General features: G+C 50.3%; 1 protein-coding gene across 2 annotated transcripts; it reads left to right on the top strand.

Moving 5' to 3' along the window:
* The first annotated feature begins 825 nt into the window (after nucleotides 1-825).
* AJUBA (ajuba LIM protein) lies at nucleotides 826-10555 on the top strand. Of its 2 annotated transcripts, none has more exons than XM_043919557.1 (8): nucleotides 826-2225; nucleotides 4992-5093; nucleotides 6741-6808; nucleotides 6917-6979; nucleotides 7665-7795; nucleotides 7879-7930; nucleotides 8758-8826; nucleotides 9271-10555. In XM_043919557.1, exons 1-8 carry the CDS (start codon nucleotides 1190-1192, stop codon nucleotides 9394-9396), a joined length of 1647 nt encoding a protein of 548 aa, XP_043775492.1. In that variant the 5' UTR covers nucleotides 826-1189; the 3' UTR covers nucleotides 9397-10555. The 2 variants fall into 2 exon arrangements, with proteins under 2 accessions (XP_043775492.1, XP_043775493.1); XM_043919558.1 differs by lacking the exon at nucleotides 826-2225 and adding an exon at nucleotides 4127-4484.
* Nucleotides 10556-20035: the final 9480 nt, after the last annotated feature.

Below are 20035 nucleotides of genomic sequence, written 5' to 3'. Positions count from 1 at the left end.
CCTCAAACCAGGCCTTCTATCCCCAGTCACTTGCTATATTTGCTAAAAATCTCATTTCCCAACACCAGGGGGTGTCTATCTATCCTTCTATCAGTCCTACCCCGAAGGTAGAGATTAGTCTCCAGCCTTTTCTTCTCCTTTTTCACACACTAAAGCTCCCTCCCACACATTACAGAGTTCTAGGTTCAGAGAGTTGTCTTTTTATCTCAGCTTATCTGTTTTTCTCTCATTCTCCCTGGATTTGCGCGAATTTGTCACCTTCTAGGTCTATCCAGCCTTCGATCCCCACACCACTCACGACCCCCTTCGGTCGTTCTCTCCTCTCCACACCTGTCTTCCACCACCTCTCTATAAAAGCTTCCTCGCTTTCCTGGGCTCTTACGCGTCCGCGTCTCTGAACCTCTCTCTGTGTCTGCCTTTCTTCCCTCCCTCTGTCTCATGACAGTACTTCTGCATCACTCCCTGCTGATCTCTCCCACAGTGCCCACACGAGGAACAAAGTCACGGTGTTTGCGCAGAACAAGCCTCGCGTCGCCCGGTCTCGCATCGCGACATTCCACCGTGCCCCTCCGCGCATTCCAACTGCGAACAAAGAGTTCCCCTCCCCTCCCCCACTTTTTCCTGTCCTAATTCTTAAGTGATAGAGTAGCAACTGTCTAAACTGCCCCCGCCCTCCTTTCGCCTCCAGTCAGCGGATCTCCAGCTCCGGGACACTTAGCACCAGCACCCGCCCCCCACCCCTCTTCGGTGCACTGGATTCCGGCGCCGACACCCCTGTTCCTCTCGCGCTCGGCGCTCCGCCCTCCAGGAAAGTAGATCCGGCCAGGCAGACAAAAGTTTGGGAGAGAAGTTGAGTCGGTGCTGAGTGTGAGCGAGGGGGGCGGGGGCCGGGGAGAGTGGGGGCTGCCGGGCGAGTCTACGCGTGAACAGATAGACCTGCGGACGGGACAGCTGCGGCCGTAGGCCCTTCTAGCCCCGCTTAACCCCTGATGCGCGGGGGGACGAAACCCCTCTCGCTGGGGGATGCTGCGGGATTCTTGGCGCCGGGCATCCGGACCGCCCGCTAAACCCCTGTGCCTATCCTGTGCCCCTCGGGAACCGGAGTCCGGCCGCAGGGAAAGAGAAGCGGCCGCCGAGACGCTGCAGGGTGCCGGGCGGGGAGGGGGCTGGACGCCCCAGACCCGAGGGCATGGAGCGTTTAGGGGAGAAAGCCAGTCGCCTGCTGGAGAAGTTAAGACTCTCGGACTCCGGCAGCGCGAAGTTCGGCCGCAGAAAGGGTGAATCTAGCCGGTCTGGGTCTGATGGGACCCCCGGGCCGGGCAAGGGGCGCCTGAGTGGACTGGGGGGACCAAGGAAATCAGGGCCCCGTGGAGCTGCTGGGGGACCTGGGGATGAGCCGTTGGAGCCAGCCCGGGAGCAAGGCCCCTTGGACGCTGAGCGGAACCCGCGCGGCTCCTTTGAGGTGCCGCGCTACGAAGGCTCCTTCCCGGGGGGACCGCCTCCCTCCCGGGCCTTGCCTCTACCTCAGTCGTTGCCCCCCGACTTTCGGCTGGAGACCACGGCCCCAGCCCTAAGCCCCCGCTCCAGTTTCGCCAGTAGCTCAGCCAGCGACGCGAGCAAGCCGTCCAGTCCCCGGGGCAGTCTGCTGCTGGACGGGGCGGGGGCTGGTGGAGCCGGAGGTAGCCGACCCTGCAGCAACCGTACCAGCGGCATCAGCATGGGCTACGACCAGCGCCACGGCAGCCCCCTGCCTGCCGGGCCATGCCTGTTTGGCCCACCCCTGGCCGGGGTTCCGGCGGGCTATTCCTCTGGAGGGGTGCCGTCCGCCTACCCCGAGCTCCACGCTGCCCTGGACCGACTGTGCGCTCATCGGCCCGCGGGGTTCGGCTGCCAGGAAAGTCGCCACTCGTATCCCCCGGCCCTGGGCAGCCCGGGAGCTCTAGCCGGGGCCGGAGTGGGAGCGACAGGGCCCTTGGAGAGAAGAGGGGCGCAACCCGGACGACACTCGGTGACTGGCTACGGGGACTGCGCCGCGGGCGCCCGATACCAGGATGAACTAACAGCGTTGCTGCGCCTGACGGTGGGCACAGGTGGGCGAGAAGCCGGCGTCCGCGGAGAATCCGCGGGGATTGAGACGCCGGGTCTCGAGGAGCCGCCGGGTGCGTTTGTTCCAGAGGCCGCCCGGGCCCGGATACGGGAGCCAGAGTCCAGAGAGGACTACTTTGGTGAGTGAGAGAGGTGGTTTGGGTCGGGAAAGCACCGGTCGTCTCATTCGGCTGCCCGTTTCCCCGACGGCTGACGCTGGGAAGTCGGAGGCAGAGACGCGGGGCTAGGGAAGAAGCAAGAGGAATTTCCCATACCCAGTGGGTTTCAGATGGACCACGGGCATCTTATTCCTGTTAAATTCACCGCTCCCCCTCCCCACCTCCGCCCCCATGATCTCGTGAATCCCAGTTCCTCAGGCTTTAGAGCCTGGGTATTTTCGCGGTAGGAGGCCTTGTGGGGGGTGGGGGGCAAATGAGGCGGTGAGAGCATACCCCCTCGACGGCCGTGCCCCTGCAGGCTCCTGCGCGCCGCGCCCCCACCCGGGCCCAGGCTCCGCCCGCAGGAATTCGGGGAATGCGCGGGTGGGGGGGCGGGGCGGGCGGGCAGCGTGCGTGCCGACTCCTGCCCGGGCGCTCCAGGTGCCCGCGGGCGGGGCCGGCCGCGCTACGCCGGGCGGAGGTGGGGTGCAGGGGGTGGGGGAGCTGCTTCCTAACACGCGCGGAGCTCTGGCCGCTGTCGGGGAAATGGAGCCTGGGGGGGAGGAAGAAAGCGCTGGACGGAAAGCAGGGACCCTGCTGCTGGCTGGCCCCAGTCCTGCTGGCTGCGTGCGTGCGTGGGCATTTAAGTCCAGACCCAGTGGAGTCAGCTTCTATTTTTCCCATCCTCCGGAAGTCAGGGCAGAAGCCTTGGCCACCGGGACGGCATCACCCCTGGATGGCCCTGGATGGATGACGACCGTGTGTAACTGCCAGAAATAACCTGGCCATCAGTTTTGGTCAGAACCTGCTCAGAATCCATACTTTTCTGTTGCTCAAGAAACCTGGTCTCTACCTCTCTTCCGACGCAGTTAACTTCAAGAAATATTAACTATTGTACGTCTCAGCTACCGGAGGGTATTGCGGTCTTGAATGATCTTTTAGCCAAGACCCACAGACACCACTTCACTATATTAAAAAATGCTGATCTGGTTGCGATAGGAAGTACAGAAAGAAGCGGAGGGCTCACACCTAGGTCTGTGAGCCTGTTCAGTGTTCCCAGCGTCTTCTCACCTTTCTCACCATCCATGTTCCTGCGGTAGACCCCAAGCTCTAGAACTCTGGCTGGAAATGTAAATAGGGAGAGAAACTCAGCCAGGGAAGGAAGACTGGGAGGAGGTTCAGAAGCAGCAGGGGCTAAAGGCTGAAAGGGCCCTGCGTAGTTCAACTCTAATCATTCCCTATTTGCCTCCACCTGAGAAAGCCCAGAGCAGATAATCCTTTAGTCAAGGGAGCCTAGGTGACAGGATCCTTTTAGCAGTTTCCTTTTGAGGCCAGGAGACCCGCTGATGGGTGGACAGAAGTCTTCTCAGCTAAGCCATCAGAACCAAAAGGAGGAAAGTTGCTGGGAGAGAGTACTGGAGAAATGGCAGGAAGAACTTAGACGTGCATGTGCTAGGTTAGAGGTGGTGAGGCGGACGTGCCTGAGTAGTTGGCTCTCATCTTCCCATAATGTCCAAGGCTTCCCCCAAAAGTGGCTCTAACAGGGACCCCTGGCACTGGGGCAGAGAGCTCCCCTCCCTGCGGAGGGTGGTTGGGGAGGGGCCTCTCTCCCTAGGGGACAGATTGCCTCCTCTTGACAGAACCCCCAACCTAACTCTACCCTCCCACTCCTGCGCCTAGTAGGGGCCCTCTTCCTTGGCTCCAGCCTTGCCCAGCTGCCAGAGGGTGGGTGGGAGCAGGGCAGGCCTGGGCCCATCAGTCGCTGCAGCTGCTGCACGGGCTCCCAAGCCCCTGGGCGAAGACTGGGATGGGCCCCAACAGGCAAGGAGTGTGGCAGTGTGCCGAGGGGGAGAGGTGGGGCGGGGTGAGGGGTGAGGCGGGCCGGTTGGGATCTGCTCCCCAAAGACAAGCCCTGGCCCTCACTCATGGGCCTGGAATTGGGGAGTGGAAGGAGGGAAGAACACACCCAGGAAAGGCGGGTGCCAGAGCCTGGTGTTATGTATCTTAGGGGAGATGTTGGGGAAGAGCAGTTCGGCTTTGCTTCTTCTATTATAGAAGATGACAGGGAGGCATTAGGGGTTCTGCCACCCTTCCCCCCTCTTCCTCTGCAACCCTCAGTCCTTGGAACACACCCTGCATTCTCAGCAGCCACCTACCCAGAGGAGTCACACTCACGCGGTCCTGTCTGCACAGGGCCCTCTGCTGAGCCACATCCTTCTCACCATCTTTGGAGGCTTAGAGGTATGGAGCAGAGCTCTTTCTGTAACTGAACAGCAGTTCATTTTGCAGATGGGGAAACTGAGGTCCTGGAGACGCTATTTGGGCCTGGCCTCCTTTCGCTAGGACATTTTTTTCCAGGCTGCTGCTGGGCCCTTATGAACTTGCATCTCTGTCCACACAGTGCCCCAGGGATCAGACCTTGCCTGTTTAGTCTTTTCTCCCCAACAGAAACCAGCATCTGAAAGCCGGGGACCTTTGACTTTCTCCAGTTTTCCACAGTGTTGGGCACAGTGTTTTTGCTTGGTGCTGAATGGATGTTCAGATAATGTCTGTTGATTAATCAGTCAACAAGAGTAAGTCTGTCCAGCCAAGCCCTGGCTGCATCCCATTTACTCGTTCTTCCCAGAATGGAGCCCATCAAACGGAGCTTGTGGCTGGTGGTCTTCTGCCATCAGGAAAGATGGCGACTGCCTGGGTTTGAGCTGGGGGAGTGGGATGTGATGCTGACAAGCTGTTCTCTCCTCTCAGGCACGTGTATCAAGTGCAACAAAGGCATCTACGGGCAGAGCAACGCCTGTCAGGCTTTGGACAGCCTCTATCACACCCAGTGCTTTGTCTGCTGCTCCTGTGGTGAGTGCAGCCCCCAGACAGACCTTCTGGACGAGGCCCGAGGCCTCAAGCACGGACACACGCATGAGTGCCCAGGGAAAGCAGAATTGTGCCTCTCTATTTGCTGGTCTGGCCTTCGCCGTCTCTCCTGCTTCCCCTGGTCTGTGCGCTACCTGGCTCTCCCGTCGCACGCCGGGTCAGCTTTCTAGCCAGAGTCAGCCCTCCCTCTCTTTGGCCTGTTTCCTTTGCTCTGTTCCTCCTTTCTTCTGCCTTCCTGCTTGCCCAGGCTGGACTCCCTCCCAGCCCTCTGGCCTCTCCTTGGTGGGGCTTGGTCTTGGGCAGCCGAGTTGCCTGGGGCGACAGTGAAAGACTGGAATGTGGGAAGGGTGGGGTGGGCTGGGGGAGTGGGGAGCTGTGGGGGGCGGAGGGGGGGTTTTCTCTTGGCTGGTCAGAGTTCAGCCACCTCGCTGGAGTGCAGGCCACCGGGCCATGCCAAGCTGATGACATCACGCTCCAGGAATGCCCGCTGCTGTTAGCTCAGGAGGCCCGCCTGGAGGGGGGTGCTCCCAGTGGCTTCAGCTCCCCAGCCCTTCCCTCACCTCCCTCATTACCACCCCCCAACCCCCGCCCTTACCCACTCTGATTCCTTTGCTGAACCTTTTAATCTCCTATCTCTGCCTGTCTGACTCCAGCACTCAGCTTTTCTTTCCGCGCCACTCCCAGCCTCTGCCTGGCTCCCTTTAGGTTCATCTGTCTGTCTGTCCTTCTGTTTATAGAGCCTCTTCTGGGAATGTCTGTTTCCCTCCTTCTACTCCCTTGTGTCTCACAAGTTTCTAAATCAACTTTTCTGAACCACTGGGGAGAGCTGGAAGTGGAGATTTTGATGAGAGGAGGGCAGATATGGGCAACTTGCCCATTCTCCGCCCTCGTCTCATTGCTCCTGATCCTTGATAACTGAGACACCCTGGGGCAGTTCCTGGGTGTCAGTTTCGTGGGGAATCGTCCTGCTTCGTCTGCTTGCAGAAGATCCTGAGCTGCTTCTGACCCCAGAGACTCTGGGTCCCTCTAAAATTGGGGAAACAGAACAGTCTAATGTGGCAGGAAAGGGGACCAACTTTGCTCCCAAACAAATCACTTTGTCCCCAGTGGTGGTTCCAGTATGTCCTGGCCTCCATGGAGCTTATCCCGGGGAGCAGAGAGGGCTCAGAGGAGAGCAGGAGGCTCCTAGGTTGAAAGGTCCCAGAGGGCAGAGTCCATGACAGTGTGATTGCGTTTGAACACATTGTGTGGCATTTGCTCAGAGCCCCTGAACCTTGTCCCCAACCTATGGTGGGCTTCGCTCTCCCAGGTGGCTCCCCGAGCAAGCCCAGACACTGGAGAAGAAGGCACTCATGTAAAGCAGGGGCGTAGAAAACTGGTGAGGAGGCGGGAGCTGGAGAAGTAGTGAGCAAAGGAGAGGGGAATTGGCAGGAATGAGACCAAAGCAAATGGGAATTGCATCAGATGGAGTATTTGTGTGGGGAAGTGGGGCAGACAGCAGTTAGGAGGACAAGCACTAAAGTCCAGGTTTAAGTGAATCATGAAACATCAGAGAGCAGTGACCCCGCCATGGGGATGCCCAGTGCCTGGACCCCGGAGAGACTGCAGCGTCTTCTCTGCTGCTTCCAGGGCGAACTTTGCGCTGCAAGGCTTTCTACAGCGTCAATGGCTCTGTGTACTGTGAGGAAGACTATCTGGTGAGTGAGAGGTCTCCTGGGTCTGGAATTGGTTCCCATGCCTGCTGGGGTTCCACTCCTCAGGTTGTTCTCAGCCTGTAATGTCCTCCCTTGGTCTTCTCTTCCCAGTTTTCAGGGTTTCAGGAGGCAGCTGAGAAATGCTGTGTCTGTGGTCACTTGATTTTGGAGAAGGTAAGCAAAGTGTCTTCAGCTGGGCTGCTGGGCTGAGGGGCGGAATCAGGAACTAAATGGATCCTGAGAAAAAGCGGGGGGAGAAGCACATCAGCAATCACTTGCATCCCGTTCTTTGCCCAAACAACTGTTTATAGTGGCTTCTCTTTGCTTGTGGGATCAAGTCTGGACTGCTCAGCCTGCCATCTAGCCCCTCCCTAACTCTGCAGGCACAGCCCTGCCCTCCGCCTGAGCCTGGAGTGTGGGGTCCTGAGTCTTAATCCCCTTTCTGCTCCTGGCTGAGATCAGCTGAAGCTCAGTTTTCTTTTCTGAAGGAGGAGTTGGTTTGGCTTGGTGGTTCCCCGCCCTGGCAGCCTAGTAGATCACCTGGGAAGAAGAGAAGAAAATACCAGGGCTGGGTCATCACCAGAGACTGTGGTGAATCCTTCTGGGTGGGACCCAGGCACGGATGGGCTTAAAAAACCTCCCTGTGTGATCCTGATATGCAGCCAAGGCTGAGAAACACTGGTCTGGATGCTCCCTAAGACATTTTTCAGGGTTTCTGCATCCATTTTTTAAGACTGCTTGGTCCTCCTGGATTACGCAGCGGAGGGAGGAGAGCAGGGACTCGGATGAGGTTAGGGGGAGCAGCAGTCATCAGTAGCTAAAGAGCAGAGACTGATTCTCCGCCCACCCCATGAACCAGATCCTCCAGGCAATGGGAAAGTCCTACCACCCCGGCTGCTTTCGATGCATCGTTTGCAACAAATGCCTGGACGGCATCCCCTTTACCGTGGACTTCTCCAACCAGGTGTACTGTGTCACCGACTACCACAAGTGAGTCCGCCCCACGGGGTGTGGTGTGGAACCAGGCTCAGGGAGCCCCCCACCTCGGCTCATCTCTGTCCTCTCCCTTACAGAAGCTACGCTCCTAAGTGCGCAGCCTGTGGCCAGCCCATCCTCCCCTCAGAGGTCAGTGTGTCTGGGTTCTCCTGCAGGGCAGCCAGGGCTGCCGCCTCTGGGGAGGGACGGGGAACAGGCTGCCTGGCCTCCCATGGGAGGCGGTGGTGCTGAGGAATGCACTCCTCGAAGATTCCCGTGTGACTCTGCTCTCTGGGTCATCACCCTGACCCCAACATCCGGGCCTGGACTTGTCCAACAGCCTCGCTGGGCCCAGGCTTCATCTCTTTTCTCCCAGTCCAGAGAAGGAGACTTTCTCTGAAGTCAAGGTCACCAGCTCCCAGATGTAGGGGCCGGGAAAAGGTGGGAAGAATTCTCAGGGCTGCTAGGAAGGGGTCAGACATGATTTTCACTGTGTGTGCCTCGGGAAAGATGCCAAAAGCCTGTGAGGACCCAGACCCTGCAGAATCTCCTTGTCCCCAGCTTAGCTTACTTACACTGCATTCCCCTTTCCGCTCTGTAAGGCCTGAGCCCCCAGACAGAAGGGAGGCTCCAAGAGGGGACATTGCCCTTCTGGAGGTGGCGCCAAGAACAGGGTGGGGGAAAATTCCCAGAGGGTTTGCAAAAGCCATCTCAAAGCTACCAAAGGATGATGTCCATGGTGGTCCAGTGGTTAAGAATCTGAGCTTCCACTGCAAGGGGCTCAGGTGCAATAGATCCCTGGTCGGAGAAGTTCGATGTGCCCAGCAGTGCAGCCAAAAAAGAAAAAAGCTACAGCTGGAGGCAGAGAGGATCTGGAGGCCTCTGTGTGATCTTTCGTTTGGAGGGGGCCAGATGGGGAGGGTGAAGCTGGGGTTGTCAAGCTGCTTTCATGCCCACGGGGGTGTGCATTCTTTCAGGGCTGTGAGGACATCGTGAGGGTGATATCCATGGACCGAGATTATCACTTTGAATGCTACCACTGCGAGGTCAGTGTTGGGGGCCGGGGCACCCAGAGCTGGAATGGGGCTGGGGGAGTGAAGTCTGAAAACTGCTGTTGTCTGTAGGAGAGGTATAGGCCGTGGGAAACCAGGAAGGTGCTCTGACCCATCTCCAGTCTCTTTCTCACCCTTCAGCCACTCTCTCTGGGCCTGGTTCTTTAGTCCTTTGTAAATCAGGCATCACCAGAATCAAGACTCTTCAAACTAGGTACTCCTGGTAATAGCTGGAAATGGGATCCTGTCTCATTATTTCTGCTGTAGCAGCGACACCTGGTGTCCAGCTGAGGTATTGCCCCAGGTTTCTCTGGGTGCTCATCCCCTCCAACCCCACCTGCTTTCTTCCAGTCACTGGGAGTTGAGTGCTGCACAAGGCAGACTCCCCAGATGTCCAGCGTGCCCGGGCTGAGCTGAACTAGTGTCTTTCTTTCCTAGGACTGCCGGATGCAGCTGAGTGATGAGGAAGGCTGCTGCTGCTTCCCTCTAGATGGGCACTTGCTCTGCCACGGCTGTCACATGCAGAGGCTCAGTGCCCGGCAGCCCCCTGCCAATTATATCTGAGATGTTGTCACTGCTGCTGCCAACACCACCACTGACAAATTCCTCTGGCCAGTGGGCCCCTCTGAGGCCGGCCAAGGCAAGAAAGGCACTGCAGGCCTGGCAGGAGAGCCCCCTAGGGAGGGCCCCAACGGCCAGAGACCCAAAGATCAAGACATTCCAAATGGGGGAGTTCCCTAGTGGTCCAGTGGCTAAGACTCGCAGGGAGCCTGGGTTCGAGCCCTGGCCAGGGAACTAGATCCCACATGCCACAGCTGAAGATCCTGCGTGCTGCAACTAAAGGTCCCACGTGCCACAGTGATGATCAAAGATCACGTGTGCCCAGTTAAGACCTGGCACAGCCAAACATAATTCTTTTCTTAGAAAAAAAGACATTCCAAATGGATGTGGAGGAGGAGCCTCTAGTTGCCATGGTAGGGGTGACTGGCCTTCTCCCTGTGTACAGACTGCTGTAGCATGTGACAGGCACATACAGGTGGGTTCCAATACTTGCTAAAGGTCTGATTCTGGTCTGTATGTCTAGTATGCATTTGTAGGCACACACACACTCTCTCCTTAGTGACTGTTACACTTGGTTCATTAGCAGTAGCTCAGCTCTCTGGACCTGCTGCCTTTCAGAGGGAACCAGTATTATCCACTGCAGATCCCAAGCTCTGAGGTTCTGGGAGCCAGAGAGGCAAAACTCTTGGTTCTAATGTTTGGCTAGACCTCTTAAAACCAGTTCACTGAAAGTTTACTTAAAGTTCACTTCTCTTATTGACCAGGTTGCCAAAAACTGAGTTCCCTTTTGGGTATTTTTATAGCCATTTAGTTGTTCTGTTCTTGGGTATTTCTGATTTAATATCTTTTCATCTAAGAGTACTCTTGAGTTATCAGCAACAAAAATTTATCAGATTTGCAGCACTTTGTAAATGATTGGATTGCTTCTTACCTTTGTGGATAATATCTTTTTCTGTGTTAACCTACTTTTCAAACATTAAACAAATTTGTTTTTTAATTTTTTGACCACACCATGTGGCATGTGGGATTAGTTCCCCCACCAGGGATCAAACCCGTGCCCCCTGCATTGGAAGCTCAGAGTCTTAACCACTGGACCACCAGGGACATCCCAAACATTTTTTTTAAGTATAAAGTTTCCAGCAATAAATATAATTGGTACAAACATTTTGTGCATCATTTTTTGTGCTTCTTAATCCAATATTCTTTTCCAACTTAGATGCCTTGAAAAATACAACTCAATGTGATTTTGATGCCTAGGTCTGTCTGCTACATTCGTTCTATTAAAAGGCCAATCAATGTATTCTCAACAAACAAGCATGTGGCCTATTCAGTTGACTAACAAAGGTTGTACAGACAACAGCAATAGAAAGTGAAAGGGTGAAGGAAGATGCTGCTTTTCTTTGCAATTTATACTTGCCTCCTGGGCCTTCATAAGCTTAGGTGACTTTCCCCAGTACCAGCAGTTTGTAAGTTAGGGGACCAGCATTCACATTTGGTGTTTTCACCTGACTCTAGAGTCTGCGTGTCTAACTGCTGCACATGCTGTGTTATTTACTGGTCAAATAATAGTTGGTTGCTCTGGGTTATGACAAAGTAAGGGGACATATCAGATATTTCTCAACTTCATATTAAAATGGCCCCAATTGCATTTGTAAGGGAGTTCTTTAGAACAGCACGTGAAACTAATGACAATAGTGGTGGAATCAAGCACTCTCTAGAGAGGTTGATAAATAAGATGAAAAACCTGCTGATGGCTATGATTTCTGACCTACCCAGAACAAGAAGACAGAGGGCTAATAGCAACAGTACAAAGTGTTTTTCCACAGGCAAAACAAATGTTTACCAGACTAAATACAAAATCCTGTACTAACTCAGGTTTCCACATTTGGTTCCTGAGGTAACAAAACAGTCGCTGGTTGCACTTTGGCAAATTAGATGGTGTTTACTTACTTTTTTTAAAGCATAAACTTCTTGTCAGATTGATTTTTAAAACTACATGCAATCAAAATAATATAGTAAATTGTTTTGTTCCATAGTTTAAAAATTTATACCAGTTGGCATTTGTAGAGAGAAACTTTTGTCATCAGTGACTGGTATTAAATATTTTTTATTAATAAGTTTTATTCTTTAGTTTGGTCCAATATTGTTGACTGTGCAAGTTTCCTTTTTCAAATGCATTTTTTGTGGCAATATATATGATCAGCTTTCACAGTTATTCAGTGAAGGCTTGCAAAGACATATCAATTTTGTAAAAATTAAAGCTTAATAAATATACATGAAAGCTATTTTATAAGTCATAAAAAAGTGAGAGTGAATCTGCTCAATTCTTTTGAAATGCTGCAGATTTGATAAATATTTGAGGCTCTAGGCAAATTGGTTTTAGGCAAATTAATCTGATAACCTTTGATCCTTAGTCTTCATCCTGTGTCAGTTTCATATTGGAAATAACTCATATTTAGGGATGATTCTGATGACTTTGCCAGCCAACCTGGAAATTGCATAATAGAGGCCTCTGAGTGAGTGGAAGAGATTCACACCAGAGTGCCAGAAACGGAGGAAAGGCACTTTGTTTTTGGTGGGATAAATGTTCTAAAATTACTTGTTCTACAGCTGGGATTGGGCTTTCCTGGTGGCTCAGATGGTAAAGAATCTACCTGTAATGTGGGTCGAGACCTAGGTTTGGTCCCTGGGTTGGGAAGATCCCCTGGAGGAGGGCATGGCAACCCTCTCCAGTATTGCCTGGAGAATTCCATGGACAGAGGAACCTGGCAGGCTACAGTCCATGGGGTCGCAAAGAGTCAGACACGACTTAAGCGACGAAGCGCACCGCACAGCTGGGATTGCTTCTTCTTTACTATTGTCATTAAATAAGTGAATACAAAGGTTCTGTGACGGGGAAAATTTCTCATCAGGCTACTCCAGGCCTGGGAAATCCAGACAAGCATGTGTAGCCTTACCTCCATCCCTTCCGTTTTTTGTTTTTTTTTTTTAATTGGAGGATAATTGCTTTACAATATTGTGTTGGTTTCTGCCATACATAGATATGAATCACCATAGGTATAATACATACGTCCCCTCCTTGAGCCTCCCTCCCACCTCTCACCCCATCCCTCCCCTCTAGGTTGTCACAGAGCACCAGGTTTGAATTCCTCCTTCAGTTCATTTACTCTTGGGAATCTTGACCTCCATCACTGACTGGCTGATTCCTTTCCAGGTCTGCGCTTACCTGTCCTAGCCCTGTTTGCGGGAGTCCCCAAGACTCTGTCTTTGCCACAGGAACCACTTTCTCCCTCCTTTCTGAGGAAAAACAAGTGGTAAGGTCTGATGAAAACGGGCCCAGGGAAGGCAGACCATGGCATAAGAGCAGCCCCAGCAGCCCCATGGCATCACTGGCAAGCTCCAAGCATAGCCCACATGTCAAGAGCTTCCCTTCTTCCTGTTCACGGGGAGATGGCTCATCTTTAGTAGTTCTGCTTGCTATTTCCTGTTGGCACTGAAAGGTTCATGGAATGCCGCCAAGAATACAGCAACAGGTGGGCCTTGTTTGGCCAATCCACCACCTGATTTTTATCAACAGCCACTAGGCCTGAGATGCGGAGAGGAGAAAAGGAAGAATTATGAATCCATTTTGTGTTTCTTTAGATGACAGTCATGGACAGGGGTCAGGCTTTCACAGCATGCTTGAGCTATGTGCTCTGGCTGGCCAACCCTGTTTGCTACAGGCCTAAATGTGGTTTGTGAATAAGGTAGCTCTGGGGAGGTTCTCTGCCTGACTCTTTACAGACTTGACTGCTTCCCCCTTCCACCTGGAGCGCTCAAGGCCACGGAAATGGTAAGGCTCCGTTTATCTCTTGATTACGTCCTCAGTCAAGGTGGACCTAATAGCTGTTTCTGGGTACAGAAAGCTAGTTGGATGAGGTTCCTGAGACTATACCTATATGGAAGGGAACAAAAAGAGGGGAAGGAGACTTACAGGACTGAGAGAGAAGAACTGGGAAAAAGTAGTGAGCTAAAGTATTTTTATAGATGGGGAAACAGTGGAAACAGTGTCAGACTTTATTTCTTTGGGCTCCAAAATCACTGCAGATGGTGATTGCAGCCATGAAATTAAAAGACGCTTACTCCTTGGAAGGAAAGTTATGACCAACCTAGACAGCATATTAAAAAGCAGAGACATTACTTTGCCTACAAAGGTCCGTCTAGTCAAGGCTATGGTTTTTCCAGTGGTCATGTATGGATGTGAGAGTTGGACTGTGAAGAAAGCTGAGTGCCAAAAAATTGATGCTCTGGAACTGTGGTGTTGGAAAAGACTCTTGAGTGTCCCTTGGACTGCAAGGAGATCCAACCAGTCCATCCTAAAGGAGATCAGTCCTGGGTGTTCATTGGAAGGACTGATGCTGAAGCTGAAACTCCAACACTTTGGCCACCTGATGCGAAGAGCTGACTCATTTGAAAAGACCCTGATGCTGGAAAAGATTGAGGGCAGGAGGAGAAGGGGACGACAGAGGATGAGATGGTTGGATGGCATCACTGACTCGATGGACATGAGTTTGAGTAAACTCTGGGAGTTGGTGATGGACAGGGCGGTCTGGCGTGCTGCAATTCATGGGGTCGCAAAGAGTCAGACATGACTGAGCGACTGAAATGAACTGAAAGCATTTTTATTTTGTGTTTTTTTTTTTTTTAGAAGGACCCATACCCCAGAGCTGACCTGGGGCATTCAGGAACCTAAAGGCGAGACACTACAAGAAGGACAAGAGTGTAATCAATCTGAGTTCTCTCCATCTCCTTGCAGCAAAGAAAACCTAAGACTGAGCCTCTGCTGTGCCAACTGCTTGTCTAGGGCCCTTGGTGTCCACACTTGGCCCTGGTTGGGAAGGAGGTCCTAAGGTTTGACCTGGGAAATCTGAGCAGACTGTTCCTGGGATGCGTAGATTCAGTTCAGTTCAGTTCAATCACTCAGTCGTGTCCAACTCTTCATGACCCCATGGACCGCAGCACACTAGTCTTCCCTGTCCATCCCCAACTCTCAGAGCTTGCTCAAACTCATGTCCATCACGTTGGTGATGCCATCCAACTATCTCATCCTCTGTCATCCCCTCTTTCTTCCTTCAATCTTTCCCAGCATCAGGGTATTTTCTAATGAGTCAGCTCTTCATATCAGGTGTCCAAAGTACTGGAGCTTCAGCTTCAGCATCAGCATCAGTCCTGCTGATGAATATTCAGGATTGACTTCCTTTAGAATTGATTGATTTGATCTCCTTGCAGTCCAAGGGACTCTCAGGAGTCTTCTCCAACACCACAGTTCAAAAGCATCAATTCTTCAGCGCTTAGCCTTCTTTATGGTCCAACTCTCACATCCATACATGACTACTGGAAAAATCACAGCTTTGACTAGGCAGACCTTTGTCAGCAAAGTAATGTCTCTGCATTTTAATATGCTTTCTAGGTTGGTAATAGCTTTTCTTTCAAGGAGCAAGTATCTTTTAATTTCATGGCTGCAGTCAACATCAGCAGTGATTTTGGAGCCCAAGAAAATAAAGTCTCCCTGTTTTCATTGTTTCCCCATCTATTTGCCATGAAGTGGTGGGACTGGATGCCATGATCTTTGTTTTTTGAATGCTGAGTTTTAAGCCAACTATTTCACCCTCCTCTTTCACATTCATCAAAAGACTCTTTAGTTCCTCTTCGCTTTCTGCCATAAGGGTGGTGTCATCTGCGTATCTCCATATCTGATATCTCTCCCAGTAATCTTGATTCCAACTTGTGCTTCATCCAGCCCAGCATTTTGCATGATGTACTCTGCATATAAATTAAATAAGCAGGGTGACAATATACAGCCTTGATGTACTTCTTTCCCAATTTGGAACCAGTCTGTTGTTCCATGTCTAATTCTAACTGTTGCTTTTTGACCTGCCTACAGATTTTTCCGGAGGCAGGTAAGGTGGTCTGGTATTCCCATCTCTTTAAGAATTTTCCACAGTTTGTTGTGATCCACACAGATAAACGCTTTAGTGTAGTCAATGAAGCAGATGTTTTTATGCTGCTGCTGCTGCTAAGTCTCTTCAGTCGTGTCCGACTCTTAGCGACTCCATGGACTGCAGCCCACCAGCCTCCTCCGTCCATGGGATTCTCCAGGCAAGAGTACTGGAGTGGGTTGCCATAATTCTTTTTTTCTATGATCCAACAGATGTTGGCAATTTGATCTCTGGTTCCTCTTCCTTTTCAAAATCCAGCTTGAACATCTGGAAGTTCTCCGTTCAAGTACCACTGAAGCCTTGCTTGGAGGATTTTGAACGTTACTTTGCTAGCGTGTGACATAAGTGCAATTGTACCGTAGTGTGAACATTCTTTGGCATTGTCTTTGAGACTGGAATGAAACTGAACTTTTCCAGTTCTATGGGCACTGCTGAGTTTTCCAAATTTAATGGTATATTGAGGGCAGCACTTTCACAGCATTATCTTTATGATTTGAAAAAGCTCAGCTGGAAATCTATCACCTCCACTAGCTTGCTTTGTTCGTAGTGATGCTTCCTAAGGCCCACTTTACTCTGCACTCCAGGATGTCTGGCTCTAGGTGAGTGATCATACCATCGTGGTTATCTGGGTCCTTGAGATCTTTTTTTTTTTTTTAAGATCTTTTTTGTATAGTTTTTCTGTGTATTCTTGCCACCTCTTCTTAATATCTTCTGCTTCTCTTAGGTCCATATCGTTTCTGTCCTTTATTGTGCCCATCTTTGCATGAAATGTTCCCTTGGTATTTCTAATTTTCTGAAGAGATCTCTAGTCTTTCCCATTCTATTGTTTCCTCTATTTCTTTGCATTGATCACTTAGGAAGGCTTTCTTATCTCTCCTTGCTATTCTTTGGAACTCTGCATTCAGATGGATACATCCTTCCTTTTCTCCTTTGCCTTTCACGTCTCTTCTTTTTTCAGCTATTTGTAAGGCCTTCTCAGAAAACCATTTTGCCTTTTTCCATTTCTTTTTGGGGATGGTTTTGGTTACTGCTTCCTGTACAGGTCCTCTGGCTATCAGATCTCATCCCTTGACTCTATTGTCACTTCCACTGTATGGTTGTAAGGGATTTGATTTAGGTCATACCCGAACGGTCTAGGGGCTTGCCTGGTGGCTCATCTGGTAAAGAATCCACCTGCAATTGGAAGACCTGGGTTTGATCCCTGGGTTGGGAAGATCCCTTGGGAAAGGGAATGGATACCCACTCCAGTATTCTGGCCTGGAGAATTCCATGGACTGTATATCCATGGGGTCACAAAGAGTCAGACACAACTGAGCAACTTTCACTTTCACTTCACTTTTTCACCCAATGGCCTAGTGGTTCTCCCTACTTTCTTCAGTTTAAGTCTGAATTTGGTGATAAGGAACCACAGTTAGCTCCCAGTCTTGTTTTTGATGACTGTGTAGAGATTAGACCAGTCTAACTATGATGGGCAGGAAGTCATCAGAGGCAAATTCTGTCCACCATGGGTATGACTTCATCTCATCTTAGAAAGGATAGTGTTGACCCATATAAAGGGAACCAAGGTGCTACCGAAGCAGGGAGAGATGCGTTGGGAGGAACATCTACTAAAAGGTATTGGTTAGATTTGTATCCGAGAGTGTTAGAGCCAAGTGAGGTGTGAGTTCAGAGATAACCCCATCACCTCATTTTACTGAGTGAAGATATAGAAACTCTTGAGTGATGATGGAACTTACCCAAGGTCACAAAGCTGGAAAATGACTTTCTAACTTTTGAAGATTAGTAAAAGGCTTATTTCCCCTCTTCCCTCCCCCTCCTCACAGGGACTCCCAGGGCATAAGTAAACTGTAAATGAGACAAGCACTTCATTATGATAGATAATTAGGACAAGTTTTAGTGGGAAAGCCAGGGAACACAAGAGACAATATGAAAATGTTGTGTTCTTTCTAGTGCTTTTTTGTTAATTAGAATTAGCAATCACCAAAGTACCTTTAAGAGCACATTAGGAGAAGGCAAATGGAGAAGGCAGTGGCACCCCACTCCAGTACTCTTGCCTGGAAAATCCCATGGACGGAGGAGGCTGGTGGGCTGCAGGCCATGGGGTCGCTAAGAGTCGGACACGACTGAGTGACTTCCCTTTCACTTTTCACTTTCATGCATTGGAGAAGGAAATGGCAACCCACTCCAGTGTTCTTGCCTGGAGAATCCCAGGGACAGAGGAGTCTGGTGGGCTGCCGTCTATGGGGTCGCACAGAGTTGGACACGACTGAAGCGATTTAGCAGCAGCAGCAGAAGAAGAAGCAAAAGAAATATACTGCAGGAGAGTCCTTGTCCTTGAGGAGGTCACAGTCTAGCCGGGGAGATAAATACACACATAAAATGCGGTGAGAAGATTACAAACAACATGTCAACAACTGCAAAGAAATTGAGTGTTACAAATAAGAGACCTAATGCACAGGGTACTGATGACAGTGGTGAGACTGGTCTGGCCTGAAGTGTCGATCAGAAGGTAGCAACCCAGAGGCTAAGTCCTGCCCCCAAGTGCCTTGAATTTGGCGCATTGGGAGTTATTTTTTATAGTATTAATTTGAATCCTAGTTGAAGAGCGAAAAAATGCTAATAAATGTAGAAAGAATGACAGAACTGGAAAAACAGCATTTTGTGAACTCTAGAAAAATTTTTGGTCTTAGCAAAGATTATTGAAGTGAAGTGAAAGTCGCTCAGTTGTGTCCAACTCTTTGAGACCCCATGGACTATACAGTTCATGGAATTCTCCAGGCCAGAATACTGGAGTGGGTCGCCATTCCCTCATCCAGGGGATCTTCCCAACCCAGGGATTGAACCCAGGTCTCCCGCATTGCAGGTGGATTCTTTACCAGCTGAGCCACTAGGGAAGCCGGCAAAGATTATTAATTAGTGTTAAAAACTATAGGTGAAATGACTGGAGACAACTGTACATTCATACAGTGCCAAGTAACACCATCAGTTTATAGTCTTGAAGCCAAAAATGTAAGCGTATGCTGGAGGGATCAGACTGTCATCACTTGTTTCCTGGAAACCGTCCTGGTATCACTAACCCATAGACTAGTTCTGGTGTGAGACAAATACATAGCCCAACATAGCATATATTCTCCCCACCCCAAAAGAAGTATTAGATATTACCTGCAGTTTACAGGAAATACTGGGAATAGAGAATGGACACTAGGAGGAAGCAACTGGACAGATCTAGGAGGTGAGGCATTCTGCAGGGCAACTTGCCTGCTCTCTTCAGCAAGTCAGTAGATATCTACTTTTAAGCCTAAACTGCTAGATTGAAGAGACTGAAGGTTCGCAATGGGTTTCCCAGGCTCAGCGGTAAAGTATCTGCCTGCAATGCAGGAGATGCAGGAGACTCGGGTTGGATCCCTGGGTCGGGAAGATCCCCTGGAGGAGGGCATGGCGACTCACTCCAGTATTCTTGCCTGGAGAATCCCATGGACAGAAGAGCCTAATGGGCTGTAGTCTATAGGGTTGCAGAGTCAGACACAACTGAAGTGACTGAGCACACACATGGAAGGCACACAATAGCAACACAACACATGGTCCTGGATTCCCTGTTGGTTTAAACAAATCGCTACAAAAGGTATTTGTGGTCAACTGGAAATGTTTTAATATGGACAGGGGATTACACGGGGTGAAAATGTCCTGAGATGGAAAGGTCAAAATCATTAATAAAATACCAGTTCCAAAACCACATGTGCAGGGTAATCACATTTTGCTTTTAAAATGTCTACATATCTATGAATAAAAAAGATCTGAAAGGATATGCAGTAAGGTGTTAATTGTGGTACTCTCTGAGAGGTGGGGAAATGTTTTGCTGTTGTTGGTCTACATTTTTCTATTTTTCTACAATGCATGTGTACTGCTTCTGTAATAACAATAAGCTGTTACGAATAAGATAACTGGTTGCCCGCATTCACAATTCAAGAGATTTCACATAAAAATCTGGATATTATATACAAAGAGCAGGGTTTCTAAGTTTTTTTGCACAATGAGACGATCTGTCACCCCTGGGCTTCCATTCCCACATGGCAACAACTGGCTGGAAGTGAATGAGGCTGCTCCTTTATCTGATGTATTCTCTCCTTGGCTTGTCACAGTACCCAGCACTCTTTGGATGGTGCACACTTTAATTACCTGCCTGGCTCCCACGGACTTTTGAGTCAGTAACCCTTGATTTGGAAGATCAAGGGCTCCCCGTCCATAGAGCCTCCCATTATTAATCATTTGAAAATACCAATAAATTAGTTTTGAAAAGCTGCCCAAGAAAAGTATGCTTTCCAGAAATATCTGTGCCTGGGTTTTTTATAAGGCAACCCAGTCATGAGAAACCCAGATGTAACTCTTAATCTACTTAGCTACTGTGGTTGAACACTATAAATTAGTTTGGCAAAATTTCTCTTTGGTAATGGAATATAGAAAGTATACCACATTGCTAACTTTCTCAAGGTTTTGCTTTTTTTTTTTTTTTCCATAACACCTTAATCATAGGAGGCATTTCAAAATTTACAGTGTATGTTCTTCCCAAGCATGAACCTCCAAATGCCCTTTGGTAGGTCTGTTTCTCCCACTGGTTCTGACACAATTTTTAAAGGAGAAAATCTCTTTCATATGCAGCTCAGTAT

This window comes from Cervus elaphus, chromosome 12, assembly GCF_910594005.1.
Source record: "Cervus elaphus chromosome 12, mCerEla1.1, whole genome shotgun sequence".
NCBI lineage: Eukaryota > Metazoa > Chordata > Mammalia > Artiodactyla > Cervidae > Cervus > Cervus elaphus.
The sequence above is the reverse complement of the archived record's forward strand: the minus strand, read 5'-3'. Positions and strand labels throughout refer to the sequence as shown.

Coding starts and splice junctions, on each gene's coding strand:
- AJUBA (XM_043919557.1), top strand. CDS start 1,190: ATGGAGCGTTTAGGGGAGAAAGCCAGTCGCCTGCTGGAGAAGTTAAGA. Junction 2,226..4,991: donor GTCCAGAGAGGACTACTTTG/GTGAGTGAGAGA, acceptor CTCTCCTCTCAG/GCACGTGTATCAAGTGCAAC. Junction 5,094..6,740: donor CTTTGTCTGCTGCTCCTGTG/GTGAGTGCAGCC, acceptor TGCTGCTTCCAG/GGCGAACTTTGCGCTGCAAG.